General features: G+C 42.0%; 1 protein-coding gene across 3 annotated transcripts in view; it reads left to right on the top strand.

The window, feature by feature from the left end:
* The window catches only part of ITPR2 (inositol 1,4,5-trisphosphate receptor type 2), a 262,612-nt gene that overhangs the window by 168,690 nt on the left and 75,969 nt on the right, over positions 1-17,953 (top strand). For all 3 annotated transcript variants that reach the window (XM_059816601.1, XM_059816602.1, XM_059816600.1), the window contains exons 38-39: positions 15,015-15,123; positions 16,780-16,967. In XM_059816601.1, coding sequence (XP_059672584.1) covers positions 15,015-15,123; positions 16,780-16,967 — 297 coding nt within the window. The remainder of the gene's footprint in view (positions 1-15,014; positions 15,124-16,779; positions 16,968-17,953) is intronic.

Here is a 17,953-nt window from a genome sequence, read left to right as displayed (position 1 = left end):
CTCAGAAGCTATTGAGCTCTGGCATGACAGCTAATATACCTCTGAAAGTTATTAAAACCAAAATGTTACTCTCTTAATAACGTTTCAGTTTCATTCAGCAACTTTGGTTAATAGAAACGGTTTATGAAACTTCTGCTGCAGTGCTACGCAAAGTCAGAATTATTTCCATGGCACTCTTCAGAGGACGTTATTAGGTTTATTTGTTTGAACTGATGAAATCTTAGACTCCAAGAGTGGAAAGCTAATATCGGCCTCTAATTTAAAAAGGAAGATTGAGAACTGCTTTGAAAACAGAGAGGTTTTTCCTGGTAAAAGATGCCTTCAAAAATCAAAATGTCTGTCTGTCATTTGGAAGAGACGCTCTGTTATAAACACTTCAGATATGCCAAGAAAGAACAGCTCCAACGCCAAGTCGCTGCAGTTTTGTGGATCAGAAGGTAAAAGCCAGGATATACCCTGAGTGGATAGGTGCTTAGCCTGCTCACTTATTAATGGCTTTAATGGGAGTTGAGGTAGCTTGGTCTAACCTAGGGTCTAAACCAAGACCTGATTCCTCATTCCTGGGGAATAAACCTGCCAAACACTTTTTTCCAGCCTCCCGAGGAATTCAGCACACAGGTTATCCTGGAGCCCAACTCTTCCACATGGCAGCACAGCCTTTGCCAGAACAGAAGCAGAGCTCGGATCTTCAATAAGTTCAGTTTAGTTGTAAGATTACCATTTCTCATACTTTGTCTAGGGGTCCTTTCCTTCTAGGATGGCCTTACCTTATAATCCTGGATCACCATTAATTCTTAGTTACTTGGGCTCCATTGCTGGCAGTGGATGTGCTGATTTGCCGTTTGAGGAAGAGGAGATGCGGTGCTTCGCAACGATAGCTAAGTGTCGGCAGCTACGTCCTTCCTGAGAGTCAGTAGCCAAGGATCTGAGCAGTATCAACAAATCTGCTGGAAAAGGTTGCTTAATATTTACTTGATACTTACCACCTCTGGCAATTAAAGTCATGAGTCAGGCTTCTAAAAATGATGAAATTGCTTTGGTTTGGTTTCTTAACGATCAAAACCCCAACAACATATTTTGAGGTTTTTTTCTTTTTGTTTTTCTGGCCTTCTGGCTCTGGCCACACAGATTTCACATTTCCAAGTACTATTCCTGGGACCAGGAGCACTAGAAATTATGTGGGGGGTGTATGCAGTTTGGGGGTTTTTTTTTGTTTTTTTTAAAATGTGAATTGGAATTTTCATAAAGCACATAACTCTAGGTGCTAAGCTTCAAGTTGCAGCTATCATGAAAAGGATAATACAGTTGGGAGAGTTGGCATTAATGGAAAATTCTCAGTTAAGTTTACTGGAAAATTATTCAAACTACTACTTTTTTTAAAACGAGGGAACATGAATTATAAATATTTTCAAATTATCCCTGTCAAAATGGATAGCTAATAAGGACCAAGTGCTAGATTTGTAGTGTTGTCTAACTTTGCTGTACTTTTCTGTTAGTCTGAATGCCTACTAATTTCATAGATATAGTGAAATCAGTGCAGTAGCTGGCTTTGCCCCAGGTAGGAATTGCTCTCCTCTGCTTGGAAATGGAGGAAGATGCTTTGTTTTCTTTGTCATGCTGTGCAGTATAGAGCAAAGGGAGAATCTGCCTATCGCTGCAGCTAGCACTTAGGGCATCTCGTGCTGTATCTTGATCCCATCCAGGCTATTCTTTTGAGCTGATGTGTGGTCATTCTCCAACAAGACTATGTTTCCATATAGCATTGATTACACTGGCAGTTTAAGTAGTGCTGCTGCCCTGAACTGCCACAAGGCTGGCTTCCTTTAGCTGTTCCCGGTTTGCTGCATGGATAGGAGCTGCTGAAATGTGTTTTGACCAGCTGTTTTCCTTTGCAGTAGCCACAGTCTGTGCCAGACTATAGGGGTGCAAACTCACTTGGCCCAGCTTTGTATGTTGGCCTTTCAAGAATTTAAAGTAAATTCAGGTCTTTCCTTTTAAGCTATTTAAGGCCTGATTTTGTACAGTCTTTAAGCACCTAAAAATGCAAGTATACTTGGAGGTGGACACACATACACACACACACACTTTTCTCCATAATGCCTGAAGTCCAAAAATCAACAATAATTTAGTATCTGTTTTCATCTGAGAATGCAAGGGGCATTTCTCAGAAGCATCAGGCGTGTTGGTCATTTTGTCAGGCTAGTTCTCAGGGAACTATAGATAGGGTTGCTGACCATTGTCAGAAGCACATCTGTAAATCATGGGAGAACAGAATCTGGCAGTTACATGTACTGAATGTTGGGGCGTTCAGGCAGGAATGAGTGGCATTAGAGGAAAAATGGTTGGTTTTGATGATGTCTCGAGATTGTTTTCAGACAAGGCACATGTCCCATGATTATATTGCCAGGTAGTAAATGTTGAGAATTAGTTCCTTTTAATATCACTGTCTTTTTTTTTTTTTTTTAATAGTATAGACATACAGAGCAGTTCTAGCTGAGTAATTAATGTTAACTGGGAGTATTTGTATATATTGGAGAAAGTGGCACAGGTCACAGTTTAATGGCATTTCCACAGTAAAACCCCAAACCATGAAGTACTCATTTGGTATTGATACAACTCAGAACTCATGTCAAATCCATTGAAAAATTTCCAGAGGCCTGGTAACCCAGAGGGCAAAATAATCCTGATAACCTGGTTAAGAAAATGTATGGGTTCCTTTGAACATAAGCAATGACACGAGTACCTGGAATGCCTTAAAACAAATTCTGAATTTCTGAAGTGTCTTCATCGGTCTTTACTAGTAGACAAGGATAAAGTTGAGAAATCAGTGGAGCTGGTGGTAGGTAAAAATGAGCAGGTGAAAACTGAAATACAGAAGTGCCTCCTGAGCCACTTTGAAAATCCTGAGCCAAGTGCAGATCCTAGTATATCTAATTGAAAATAGGATGGGCAGTACATCTGCAGTGTATCCCTTATGTAGTAGATCGGGTATCTGTAATGCTTTGGCTTTGAAGTTCAACATAATAGCAACATGGTGAAACAGAATAATGTAATGAAAATACTATTTGGCCACTTCTATTATTTTTCCCTAGCTACCTGTTTCAAATTGCTCTTAAAACGTCAAAGCACAGTAGTGCCTATAAGTATGCATCTAGAAATTAAGTGTCTGTTTTGGTAAATACTCACATTAGGACACTTAGGGGCAAATTTTTCTTGCAGAGCATGGGGAGTTCCACACAGAAATCCTGTTAACAAATAATAGGATTTGTGTGCATAACTCCCTGTGCATGACTTTGAAAGTTTACCCCCTGCAGCATAAGAGTTAGATAATTTTAGTCTTTGAAAATTATGCTTTTCAGATCTGGTCTTTTTCTACAGTGTGTTATTGATGGCTCAGTCATAAATGCTTCTGAATACTCGTGATCAAATCTTACATTGTTTTCTTTCAGTGGTGGAGAACTTGGGTTATTGTGCGTCTCAGTGCTTTGTCTTGTACTGGAGAAAGTTGCAAAGGAAAAATTACATAGGTGCAAACGTGATCTGTGTTCTAAGTGCACAATTTACGACTAGAGATGGAAACCATGTAACCAAATCAGCAACAGAACAAGTGGCAGATACTAACAATAATATTTGCCTACAACAAAGACTTGTTCTATATATACAAATGCCGTGACTATATGTAGAGATCTTATATTTGGACAAAAAAAATGGACATTTGACAGCTAGTAATCTTTTATGGGTCAATAATAAAATTCTGTAATATACAAAATCAAACTGTATTTTAAAAATGTTTTCTTCTCAGTCTAAGTCTGAATGCCCCCGAATGCTGAGGTTTTCACTAATCCAGTTTTTCTCTCCTGCGGTATTCATAGTGGAGACACTTTTTAGAGATACTGCCAAAAAAAATTCTTTCTTTTAATATGACACTTTCTTGAGTTTCTTCAGGGTGCAAAATTGGACAGTTACCAGGCAAAAACTGGTTTTCTTGCAATGTGTCCAGTATTCTTTTCACTATCCATATTGAAAATAGACTGGCAATAGCATTTGTTTTGCAATATTTTGGCACTTCAGCTTCCAGCTTTCTATGGAACCTGGAACTGCAAAGGAAGGAAGAATTAAAAGACTGCTAAAAAAAAGGAACTACTTTTTTAAGCCACTGTAGTTTGGTTTCAGAGAAGGGTCGTGCTTGTGGTTCTTTATTTTATCTGAACCTGTTAATGAGTCTTTGCAGTAGTTACAACCTGAGGTTTATCAGTTAACATTTGTGATGTAGGCAATTTGTATTAAGACAAGTGGGATTAATACCAGATTTGTGTAGGATTGAACAATGGCACATTTAAAATGTGGGGCGTCTCTGCCTAATGAGAGACAGCTGAGAGGTGTGGGTGGCCAGTTCTGCTCTCCTAGGAGAACTGTGTCATGAAGTCTGGTGCATATTTTGTTTTTTTCTTTTTAGAGTTGTATAAAAACTTTTGCCAGGCAAAGTACGTGTCTGCTCCTTGTCTTACTGAAGTTGCTGGCAAATCTCCCGTTGATTTTAGTGGAAGCAGAGCTGGACAACAGCTGGACCCAACCTCATATTTAAAAGTGCTTTTTCCCTGGGGTGAATAAACGCCCCACTGTGCAAATAACTCTGCTGTTGGGTGTCATATTTTACTGGTGAAAATATATCAGTTTCAACTATCAGTTCGTTATGAAAACATCTTGTTGCAAAAAGATCAAAATGAGGAAAAAGCTCACTCTGTGTAAAAGCAAACAAACAACCCCCCAAAATAAACAACCTCCCCCAACTCCCAAGCCCCCTGGAAGTTGCTGGCATCATGAAGATGGAAATTTTCCACTTTGTGGACATAGTAGGAGTCAAGACTCTGGGGCTCTCTTCCAAGCTTGTGCTTCTGCAACACCGTGTGTGTGGTAGCTGTGTGCCTCAGTTGATCATTTTGGAGATGAGAAGGCGTCTGTGCCATCTTACATTTTAAGAGCAGGTTGAATCATAATTTAAAGGGCTATAAAACTTCCATGCTTGGTATCTTCACAGAAGCCACTTGCACAAAACTCATACTTCCCCTATCATGTTTCGTCTCCGAAGGAAATAAGGGAACAAAATAATGTGAAAATGGGTGAAAAACAACAAAAAAAACATCCTGAAGCAGACACTCAGACTAAGCAGAATAGAAGTTTCATTTATAAATGATGAGAAGAAACGTGTAGAAGTAGGTGTTTTTTAAACAGCCTTCATAGAAAGCCTCGTCTATATTTACTACAGGAAAAGGTGGCATGATGTCTTCATAGGTTCTGTGAGATGACATATTTTTGTTACCTAGCTTGTTCTCCTAATGTAGACCACGAGGTCTTCAAATAGTTTCTGTCTGAGAAGCCACCTTGTCATGATTTAGTAACTGCCAGCAATAGAGACTACACACCTCTTCTTAAGCTGTTCCAATAGCTAAATGCCGTTACTGTTACATATATTAAAAAAACCCCAACAAACCGCAAACTGAGTAACCCAACTGCCTCTACCTCTTTTCTAGCTGAAACTCTGTCTTCAGCTTCTCACCAGTGTGTCTTATACCTTTATCTTGTAGAATGAAGTCATCCATTATTAGATTTCTCATGTAGATAGTCAGAAACAAAGTTCATGTAGTTCACGTTTAGACTGATAAGCTCAGTAGATTGAAAACCTTGAATTTCTGATGAGAAGGCATGTATTATTCTCTAATCACTCTCGTGGATCTTCTCCAAACCTAATCCAATTTGTCAGCCGCCTTCTTGAATTGCGGACGCCGACTTGTGATGCAGTGTTCCTACAGTAACGTGTCCCTGCATATGGAGAAGTAAGATAGTCTCACGAATCCTACATAATAGGTCTTGTTATCCTTTCCAGAGTCGTGTGATATTTGGGAGTTGTCATTCCACTGATTTTTCTCCAAGACCTTCTGTTCTTCCCCAGAGTCATGGCCTCCTAGAGCAAAGTCCTCCATTTTATGGTGTTAGGCATTTTATTGTTATTACTTCTGTAACTAGACATACAGAGGTTTGGACATAACGAGGCTCATATTGCTTACTTCTAGTCGGTTTAATAAATGATGCCTAAATTATTATCAGTGACTTGACCTTATCCCCTTTTCTTCTTGTGTCCTTTCTAAACGCTATCAATAATTATTTTCTGTATTATTCCATTTCATTGGGGGGAAAAAAAAAAACCAGGCAGACAAGTATTCCATGAGGTTGCCCATTAGAAGCCCATACACTCATTTATGATTTCTTGCTTTACATTGTGCATTGAATTCTGTCAGTCACTTAGCTGTTAAGCCATTTGATAACTATCCTTGTGGGGTTACTTAATCAAAAATTTTGCCGTACAGGATTCTGTCACACCACCAGTTTATCAAACTTCCCCAGAGTGGTATTTTCATTATTAGCAAAACCAGAAGGTAATCTTCAGAAGTTTGAGAAGGTCTATTTTTCTTAAACCCATACTCACTGCAGTGGGTTTGATATCAGTAAAAAGTATAAAAAGTACTCCTGTGTACTTTTTTAAGAGTGTCACTGCGTGGTAGATTTCTCTCAGTTCTCTCAGATTTTGTTTCTCTTCTAGACTTTCTGGAAACCTGTATTAGTAGACCAGAGATCCCAGCCAGCTCCTCTTTTATACTTGGCTGCAAGTTATTCAAATCTGAAGATTTAACATGCCTAAATTTCATGCATCATCCTGGACTAATACTGGAATATAATCACAACATCATCTGCTGTAGCATAGAAATATTTGTTGGACATGGCTTCCTATTCTGTGTTATGACTGATAATCTGCATGTTTCCACTTCATTATTTCAATGTAGAGTGAAAACCAGAAGAGATCACCAGATCATCTAGTTCAGCCATCATCATAAATACCATTCCAATTCCTTAAGAAGCATGCAAAGTTATATAAGACAGGACAAATAATTTTTTGGCAGTGTTACACAGTGAGCTGGTGCTGATGCAGGTATGCACGATAAGCCTTATGTACCTCTCTCAGCCGTTGCTTCCCTTCACGGAACACCCCATCCTTATGCGGAACCAGCCTTTTGCTGGCTCGGAGAAGGAAAGTAAATAAACCATTGTATTAAGGCATTTAAATCAAGTTTAAAGACCAACTAGTATAATGAAATGCGGACTGAGAAAACGTAATTTGTTTGTGTCTACATGTTCCTATTGGAATAGTTTTTCCCTATTGGAAACTTTTGTCTGTCAATCCCTAGCTATTTAAAACTGCAACAACAATAACCAGTTGTTGCTTTCTTGTGTCCTCAGTCTTTATCCTAGCTTTTGTTGGAGACAATACCATGGCATTCATGGGTAACAATAACACTGTTATGTTTCGTTGTGGTTTTTTTTCAAAGCTATACAATGTTCTAGCCATTATAGAAGGATTGCAGTCAGCTGAGTGATGTTTATATGCCACTTCCATACCCTAATAGGAGGTGTAAAAGAAAGTGTATTGTAGCCAGCAGGGGAGAGATTCAGCTTGGAAGGTCGGGACTTCTGCCCCGTGTAGAAACCTAGTCAGAGAAGATAGCACTGTGCTGCCTTGTGTGCTTTTATTTTTGGCCTCTGCTTCAGTAATGTGTCAGTAATAGTTGCTGCAAACTGCTTATTCATGCTATTGCTGTGATCATTTGCTTTTGGGCAATATTAATTTTGTGGCTGTACTAAGTTAGGAAATGGTTTACAAGGACATCAATGGCATGGCTATCTCACTTGCCCTGGCAGCAGTTTGTCTTGTCCACATGATGGGCCTGTTCTTGGCTATGTTTTTTGGCTTTTCCATAAAAGCATACCCAGACACCTACGCCAGCAGGATCGGCAATTTTTGTGAGAGCAGGGTCTTTCCAGCATTTTTTAGCATGCTGCCTCATGCAGTTTTTTGATAATGGGATGGCCTACACGGCACCAGGCTTGCTGGCGTCAGGTGGGATTCACCTTTCTCAAAGGGGGAAGAGGGTCTTTGCTCATGAGCTAGTGGGGCTTATTGACAAAGCTTTAAACTAGACTTGACGGGGGAGGGGGATAATATCAGGCTTGCCCGTGACAAGCTGCGGGATGACACGCCAAGGTCAGAGGGACAGGATGCTAGTGAGGGCCATCAGCCTGTTGGTCTGAGACGTGCTGGCTACACTGCAGCACACTTGAATTCTTCCAGAGATGAGCCAGGGGCTTCTGAGGTAACAGGAGCCAACAGGGAAACACCAGTGAAAAACCTCAAAGGAATTAAGGGCTGTTCCTCTAAGAAGGTGACACAGCTGACAGCCCAGCTGAAGTGCCTCTACACCAGTGCATGCAGCACGGGCAACAAACAGGAGGAGCTGGAAGCCACCGTGCTGCTAGAAAGCTACAATCTAGTTGCCATTACTGAAAATTGGTGGGACAAATCCCATGACTGGAGTGCAGCTATCGATGGCTACAGGCTCTTCAGAAGGGACAGGCAAGGAAGAAGGGGCGGAGGCATTGCCCTCTACATCCAGAAGTGGATAGAGTGTGAAGAGCTGTCTCTGAAGAATAGGTTGAAAACTGATGGGTAAGAATCAGAGACCGAGGCAACAAAGGGAACCTTGTGGTTAGTTTATACTACAGGTCACCCGATCAAGGGGAGCCTATTGACAAAGCCTTCTTACTCCAGCTACAGGAGGCATCGTGCTTGCAGGCTCGCATCCTGCTAAGGGACTTCAACCATGCCGACATCTGCTGGAAAAGCAGCGCGGCGAGCTGTAGGCAATCCAGGAGACTCCTAGAATGCATCGAGGCTAACTTCTTAAGCAAGGTAATAGACAGCCCTACCAGAGGGGATGCGATAATGGACCTGATGGTCATCAACGCAAGTGAGCCAATCGGTGACGTCAAGATTGGAGGCAGCCGGGGCTGCAGTGATCATGCACTGGTGGAGTTCACAGTCCTGAGGGATATGGGACAGGCAAAGAGTGAAGTCAGGACCCTGAATTTTAGGAAAGCAAAATTCCAGTTCTTCAAAGAGTTAGTCAGTAGGACCCCCGGGAAACTGCCCTCAGGGACAAGGGGGCAGAACAGGCCTGGCAGATCTTTAAGGATGGTTTCTATAGAGCACGAGAGCCCTCAATCCCCAGGTGTAAGAAATCAGGAAAGGAAGGCAAGAGACTGGCATGGCTGAGTCAAGACCTGCTGGTCAAACTAAAGGGCAAGAAGGAAATGCACAGGCAGTGAAAGCAGGGACACGTAGTCCAGGAAGAGTATAGGGGTGCTGCGTGGTTGTGTAGGGATGGGGTCAGGAAGGCCAGCACACAGCTGGAGCTGAACTTGGCAAGGGATGCAAAGAATAATAAGAAGGGCTTCTACAGGTATGTCAGCCAGAAAAGGAAAGTCAAAGAAAGCTTATCCCCCTGATGAACACAACTGGAAAACTGGTAACAACAGACAAGGAGTAGGCTGAGGTACTCAACAACATTTTTGCTTCAGTCTTCACTGGCAATCTCTCTTCCCACACCTCTCGAGTGGCTGGACCACAAGACAGGGACTGGGGGAGCAATGTCTCTCCCACTGTAAGAGAAGATCAGGTTCGTGACCACCTGAGGAACCTGAACATACGTGAGTCTATGGGACCTGGCGACTTACATCACAGAGTCCTGAGGGAGTTGACTGACGTAGTTGCCAAGCTACTCTCCATGATATTTGAAAAGTCATGGCAGCCAGGTAAAGTCCCTGGTGACTGGAAAAAGGGAAACATTGCACCCATTTTTAAAAAGGGTAGAAAGGAGGACCCTGGGAACTACCACCCTGGCAGCCTGACCTCTGTGCCTGGAAAGATCATGGAACAGATCCTTCTAGAAGCTATGCTAAGGCACATGAAGGACAGGGAGGTGATTTGAGACAGCCAACACGGCTTCACCAAGGGCGAGTCCTGCCTGACCAACCTAGGGGCCTTCTATGATGGAGTGACGACATCAGTGGACAAGTGAAGAGCTGCAGATGTCATCTATCTGGACTTCTGTAAGACCTTTGACACGGTGTCCCACAACATCCTTCTCTCTAAATTGGAGAGAGATGGATTTTATGGGTGGACTGTTCAGTGGATGAGGAATTGGTTCGATGGTTGCATCCAGAGGGTAGTGGTCAACAGCTCAATGTCAAGATGGAGATTGGTGACAAGTGGTGTCCCTCGGCGGTCCGTATTGGGACCAGTACTGTTTAATATCTTCATCAGTGACATAGACAGTGGGATTGAGTGGACCCTCAGCGAGTTTGAAGACGACACCAAGCTGAGTGGTGCAGTTACATGCGTGAGGGACAGGATGCCATCCTAGAGGTACCTGGACAAGCTTGAGAAGTGGGCCCATGTGAACCTCATAAGGTTCAACAAGGCCAAGTGCAAGGTCCTGCACCTGAGTCAGGACAACCCCTGGCATCAATACAGGCTGGGGGATGAAGGGGTTGAGAGCAGCCCTGCGGAGAAGGACTTGGGGGTACTGGTGGATGAAAAGCTGGACATGAGCTGACAATGTGGACTCACAGACCAGAAAGCCAATTGTATCCTGGGCTGCATCAAAAGAAGGGTGGCCAGCAGGTTGAGGGAGGGGATTCTGCCCCTCTGCTCTGCTCTGGTGAGACCCCACCTGGAGTACTGCGTCCAGCTCTGGGGTCCTCAGCACAGGAAGGATATAGACCTCTTGGAGCAGGTCCAGAGGAGGGCCACAAAAATGATCAGAGGGATGGAACACCTCTCCTATGAAGACAACCTGAGAGAGTTGGGGTTGTTGAGCCTGGAGAAGAGAAAGCTCCAGGGAGACTTTATTGCAGCCTTTCAGTACTTAAAGGGGGCTTTTAAGAAAGATGAGGACAAACGTTTTAGCAGGGCCTGTTGCAATAGGACAAGGGGTAAAGGTTTTAAACCAAGAGAAGGTAGTTTTAGACTAGATGTAAGGAATAAATTTTTTACAATGAGGGTGGTTGCATTGGGTTTGCATGGCAGGGTTTTGGTAGCAGGGGGGCTACAGGGGTGGCTTCTATGAGAAGCTGCTAGAAGCTTCCCCTATGTCTGATAGAGCCAATGCCAGCCGGCTCCAAGACGGACCCGCCACTGGCCAAGACCAAGCCCATCAGCAACGGTGGTAGCACCTCTGTGATAACATATTTAAGAAGGGGGAAAACCAACTGCGCAGTGGCAACTGGAGAAGAGGGGAGTGAGAATATGTGAGAGAAACAACTCTGCAGACACCAAGGTCAGTGAAGAAGGAGAGGGAGGAGGTGCTCCAGGCACAGGAGCAGAGATTCCCCTGCAGCCCCTGGTGAAGACCATGGTGAGGCAGGCTGTGCCCCTGCAGCCCATGGATTTCCTGGTGGAGCAGATACCCACCTGCAGCCTGTGGAGGACCCAATGCTGGAGCGGGTGAATGCCTGAAGGAGGCTGTGACCCTGTGGGAAGCCTGTGCTGGAGCAGACTCCTGGCAGGACCTGTGGACCCATGGAGAGAGGAGCCCACACTGGAGCAGGTTTGTTGGCAGGACTTGTGACTCCATGGGGGACCCACGCTGGAGCAGTCTGTTCCTGAAGCACCGCACCCCATGGAAGGGACCCACGCTGGAGCAGATCATGAAGAACTGTAGCCCGTGGGAAGGACTCATGTTGGATAAGTTTGTGGAGGACTGTCTCCTGTGAGAAGGACCCCACGCTGGAGCAGGGGAAGAGTGTGAGGAGTCCTCCTCCTGAGGAGGAAGGAGTGGCAGAAACAACGTGCGATGAACTGACCGCAACCCCCATTCCCTGTCCCCCTGCACCGCTGCAGGGGAGGAGGCAGAGAATTTGGGAGTGAAGTTGAGTCCGGGAAGAAAGGGGTATGAGGGGAAGGTGTTTTTAAGATTTGGTTTTATTTCTCATTATCCTACTCTGATTTGGTTGGTAATAAATGAAACTAATTTCCCCAAGTCGAGTCTGGTTTGCCCGTGACAGTAATGCTGAGTGATCTCCCTGTTCTTATCTTGACCCATGAGCCTTTCATTATATTTTCTCTTCCCTGCCCAGCTGAGGAAGGGGAGCGATAGAGCGTCTTTGGTGGGCACCTGGCGTCCAGCCAGGGTCAACCCACCACAGTGGCGAAACACTGGAACAGGTTGCCCAGAGAAGTGGTAGATGCCCCATCCCTGGAAACATTCAAGGTCAGGTTGGACGGGGCTCTGAGCAACCTGATCTAGTTGAAGATGTCCCTGCTCATTGCAGAGGGGTTGGACTAGATGACCTTTAAAGGTCCCTTCCAACCCAGACTATTCTATGATTCTTTGAGTTACGTGCTGGAGGTGACAGGTGTTTCTGATACATTGCGTGAGCATTTGTGCATTTTTCCACTCCGGTTCATACTGCTGGGCTCTTCCGCTCTTTGTAGCAGCAGCTAATTTCACAAGACTTGGAGAAGTCATGTGGCTGCCCAAGGTCATCACAAAGGGGATGAAGATCCCAAGCTTGCAAATATGTGAGCTGAGTCTGAGGGCATGTTTTTTGGCACAGCTGTCAGGCAAAGCAGAGGTCCTACCACACTCCTGCTTTTCAAACACGATGTCCTTGACTTTTGACACTTTAGCTTCTGAGAATTATAAGTGTTGTCTGGATTCGTGGGAGGTTGAGAGAAGGAGTGAGAGAGAGCAGGAATCCTAATAATTAAGACTTGCTCCTTGGGACAAGAAGTGAAGTCTGTGCCTTAGTTTGGATATGGGTGGAGCAGGATTCCTCTTTCCGTAGCCAGCTGGAGAAGCATCTTCATGTCACTGCTCCTCCTGGTGTCTTTGGAGGTAACAAGGCAGGAAGAAGATCTGAGATGTGCCAACAGTTACTCGCTTCCAGGCAATAAGACCCAAGTGCTAAATCATTCAGTTTATTAGTCAAATGCTATTTCATGGTCTTAAACGTTCTTCCTGATAAAATAAAGGCTGTGTTGATTGAACAATAAAGCTTGTGACCACGAGTATTATTCTTAACTATATATAGATGGCTTTTGGTGTTTCTTCCCATGACTGCACTGTGACTGTTTATGTAATTTACCATGGCGCTCTGTTAGTCATCAACTGACTGCATAGAGTGCTGGTTGAGGATGTTGCCTCAAGCTGAGTGGTTAATCAAGTGGTATGGCAAATGCCAGCCTTTCTGATTAAAAGATCTTGTCTCAATGCAGTGCCCATTCTGGATTGGGTCCTAGTCTGGAGTTAGGAAGGGTTTCTGCTCAATGGTCCTATTTGTGTGATATTATGATTCTGTGATATATATGCCTGAGAGAGTTTGAAAAAGGACTTTATCCTGATTCTTAGTCGTGTTTCTCAGTTCTGGTTGGAACTTTTTTCTCTTAAATAATACGTTTGGCTGCTTCAGGAGATGTGGAAAATGAGGTTCACTTTCCTCTTAAGACACTGGAGTTTGGTCAGAGCTAGAGACAGGATGTTGAGCCGGAGGAGCTGGTGCTCTTAGTCATCTCGAAATCTCTTACGAGATTGGTTAGCGTACCTTGCCCATGCACGCAGTGTTGAACACCATCTCAGACTAGGCTGGGAAGGAATCTGTCTCTGTGTGAGGTCCTCAGAGGCTTCTGGTTCTTTGTCTTCCTCTGTAGCGTAGAGCACACTGGTTTAAGCTCATCTGGAAAATCCACCTTATAAATTCCCTGGCCCCGCAGATGTGTAGGTGATACTTTTTATTTTTCTTGCATCCATTGTAGTTATGGCTTTTAATAATTTACTGTAGGCCTTGCACTTTCGTTGGAGGGAACTCTCTATAGACTATTATCAAATGAAAACATCAAAATACAAGAACTAGGAAAGAATGGCTGTTTTGTGTTGTCAGGCTACACATACAGAATACTGCATTCTGGCACTTGTTCGAGGTGGACAAGCCCATTGTCCTTGAGGTCCATGATGCAGTGAAGCCACGCCGTGACATGTGGAAATATTGCTAAGTTAACAGAGAAGTGGGAGTGTGAGTAGTGCTTCTTGAGGTGTTCCTGGGTCTTGCTTCCCTACTCCTTGCTGTCTGTGGTGGCCACAGAGATGTTTCAATTGAAAAGTTGACTGCTGCCCTAATGTACAGGTGCTGGTGAGCTGGTAAGTACTGAGATTGCCTCTGGTGCACATATTTTTAAGAACTGTTTTCCGTTAAAACCAGTAGGTGAGTAAAAGTAAGCAAAAAGTCATCCCATTTTACTGCCAAGCTGTTGAAATGAACATTTTTTCCCCTTTTGTGGTAATCATCAGAGACCTTGCCGTACTTTTTTCTTTATAAAATCCTACGTTACACATACACCTACAGTTGTTGTGTCACCTACTGCCTCTGTAAAGTTGAGTGTTGACTGCAGGTGTTCCCAGGAGACTGAAGGCAAAATAAAAATGCCAAGTAATTGGTACCCCCACCAATGTGTCTTGTGTTGCAGAACATATGCAAAATGAAAGGGAAGATCTTCAGAGAGCTGCATGCAAATTTTGACTGGTTGTGGTTTTGGAAGTAAAGGAACAAGGAGACAGAATGCTTTTTAAGCTATTCTATCAAATGTCATATCTCTGTTTTAATATTTCATGTGATGTGTCTTCTTTCAGATGATCAGCTGGATTATCTGAGATCAGAGAAAAGGGAGTGATACTATTCAGCTGCAGAAAATAGGAAGAAAGTACTGCCATGGCAGGGTAGAGCACAGACACACTGACTGCAGAGCACTGGCTATTTTTAGAACTTGTTTCAATATACACATCATACAGATAGGCAGTAAGAATTACTGAGGTGGAGGTATTTGATTTATAATCAATAAAAGAAACTTCGAAGAAAGTTTGTACAACAGTATTTTAGAATTCTTCCCATGAGATTTGTTAGATATGACCATTAGATGTTTGTTTTCTGGACAACTTCACTATTTGTACACTTACTAATTACAACGGAAAGACCTAATAATTTATGTATTCATGTTAAACAGCTTGTTTTTCAAACAAAGGAAATTGGCCACAACTCTAATTTCTTCTATTTTTATCTTTCTCTTAAAGGGCAACACTTTAAGGAAGATACTCCTGTATCGCTACTTTAAAGGAGAATATGGAAGTGGTATGAATGGGCCTCTGTCTGCCAACTACAGCAAAACTGCACAAGTGGGAGGTAAATCAACACAGATCATTTAAAGAGAACGAAATTAGCAGCACCATTTTTTCTAATAGGCACGTTGGAAGTGCTCCAGGGATTCAGTTGGTAAATAAATCAAACACGTTCTGTAACCAGTTAGAAGAGAGGCAGTATCAGACTTTTTCTATTTTTAAGTTGCACGCACTTGTCTCAGATGGCTGGTGTGCATTTGGTGGTACTGAAGGAGGGACTTTCCCCATGCCCCCCAATAAATCATTCAGTTCAGTTGCAATTGGTAACACCATTTTAATTTGCCAGTAAATCCACATCCAGAAATTTAGCAAAGCACAAAACATTTGAACAAAGATGTTGCTGTTTCTGGAAACTAAACATTTTTTTTAAATTCTAGATCCTTTATTGATATATTAAAAGAATAAGATACAAGGGAAAGCTTCTCCAAAGATACTGGTTAGGCAATGGAACAGATTTCCCTAAGAGGCTGCAGAACGTGTCAGTTCTTGTTACAGCTTTACCAGACAAGACTCTGACGAACCTGCTCTAACTACTGTGAGCAGGAAGTTTGAATAGATGATCTCTGTAGGTCCCTTATAACCTAATTTTTTGTACGATTCTGGTATAGAAGCCATGGGGAGTTACTGTAGGGTGGTTTCTAAGAAAACCCAAAATAATGTACGTCACAGGAAAGGAGGCAAAAGCTAGGTATAGAGCCAGGTCAAAATGCTTGCCATTGTGTTTTCAGCGTATAGTAAAGGGCATGCCCAGATTTGTGGGCATTTCCAAATGTTACCCAGCTGATCCTCCTTGCCTGTTTCAGTGTAGACACAGGAAATGTTTACAGTCTTAATACCCTGTACACCAAATTTTGCTCCCTAACAAACAGAAGAGTAAAGATCTACTATTTTTTAGTTCTCTCTCTAAAAAGTGTGTGTGTGTGTGTATGGCTTCATCACAAACAAAGCCTGAACCATTTAAATCAGTTTAATCAAAGCAGTACTGACTGATTAAAGCAGTACTATATTTTTCCTAATGAAGTAGATACAGTTACATCTGTATAAAAGTAAGTATAGCAGGAAAGATGATAATCTATGATAATAAAAGATGGTTGATTTAATGAGCTAATACAATTTAACAAAATTCCTTAAAACTACACCTTTAATTTGGATTAACTCAAGTCGCTCTTCTTAAAGGATGTCATCGTGATGTTAATGGTCTAGGAGTTATATTGGCAAAAGCATTTAGCTAGAAGGTCATATCCGTAACCAGAGCAGATTTACCAGTACACAATCTTTGAATAGATTAGGCCTGAGATTGAAAAGCAGATTTAAAAGTGGTCTCAGAGCACTGACCATACACACAGTTTAGTGTATGCAGCAGTGGAATTAAAAAAGGAGTTCGGTGGACAAATTGGTGTCATTTCCAACTTTTATTGTCTGAATATCACGACAGAACAATGGTTCGAGGTTTTGTTTTATTTCTTATTCTTAGAGCCCAACATTGCAGTTTCACACAAAAATCTTGTTTGTATCAAGGGGAATTTAGCCTCAAACAAAATTTCAAAATTAAATTTGTTATGTTGCTACTGTGTGCATAAGACAAATTATTACTAATAGGTTCATTTTCATATACATATGTGAAACAAACATGAATGGTATGTATTTGTCTAATTTGCAGGTGGATTTTCAGGACAAGACTCTGATAAGTCTGGGATAACCATGTTTGATATTCAGTGCCTTCTGGATAAAGAAGGTGCATCAGAACTAGTCATAGATGTTATAGTAAACACCAAAAATGATAGAATTTTCTCAGAAGGCATTTTGCTTGGTATTGCCTTGCTTGAAGGTGGAAATACGCAAACACAGGTACTTTTTTAATTTGCTTATTCACATACTAATTTACAAATGCATGTAGTCTGGAGACAAATAAAAAGAACCTTGTTGCTGTGATTTCTGTGAAAAGTTTATCACTATAATACGTAACACTATAATACAAATGTAAATATGCCCTGTTATTATGCAATATCTTATAGTGTAGACTCTTCAGTAGAAGAAAACATTTTTCAACTGTCCCTTTCTGTGTAGCACAGTGCTTCTTTTAATCTGGTCTTTGCCATATGAGCATTAACTCCAGTTATTTCATATCTCTCTTTGTAAAATTAAAAATTAAAATACTTTCAAGTTTATTATAGCAATAAAATTAAGTTATTTTCTGGAAACGTTTAGGGAAATTTATCAAAATCTCCAAAGAGAGAAAAACTGGCCATTTGAGAAAACCAGTATCCCAGTCCATAGAAAATAACTGCTTTAAACTATGGATTCTAGTTTTTGCGAATAATATCCCTCTTACTCAACTTTAGCCAAATAAGATGATTGTTTGTTCTTACCCTCTATGATCAGCAGAGTTATCAGAAGAGGAGAGATGGTATTAATCACTCCCTGCATTTCACCATATCTCATCATTGCCTGTGAAGGGAGCCTAAATAACCAACTTAGACCTCATTGCAAGACTATAAAAGCTAAATGAGAGGAATCCCATCCTGTATCTTTATTCTGTAAAAAAGATAATGCAATCTGTGACCCTTAGAGAGTGTCCAGAAAATGTTAAAGAAGTGAGATTTTCTTGCAGCTTTCTAAAATGAATTGTTAGGGGCTGTAAAAGGTTTTTACTTTAAGATAGAGGTTGTAAACTGTTGAAAATGGTACTCAGCCTGCTTGACAGTAATACTAAGGGACTGGACTTAATAACCTAAAATATTAATCCTAATTCTGTGTGAAGCACAAAAAATGTATATAATCTAAGCTATAATATTACATGTTAGATGTTTCATTCTTCCTCTTGTTGTTACATA

This window comes from Gavia stellata, chromosome 4, assembly GCF_030936135.1.
Source record: "Gavia stellata isolate bGavSte3 chromosome 4, bGavSte3.hap2, whole genome shotgun sequence".
Classification (NCBI taxonomy): Eukaryota; Metazoa; Chordata; class Aves; order Gaviiformes; family Gaviidae; genus Gavia; species Gavia stellata.
The sequence above is the reverse complement of the archived record's forward strand: the minus strand, read 5'-3'. Positions and strand labels throughout refer to the sequence as shown.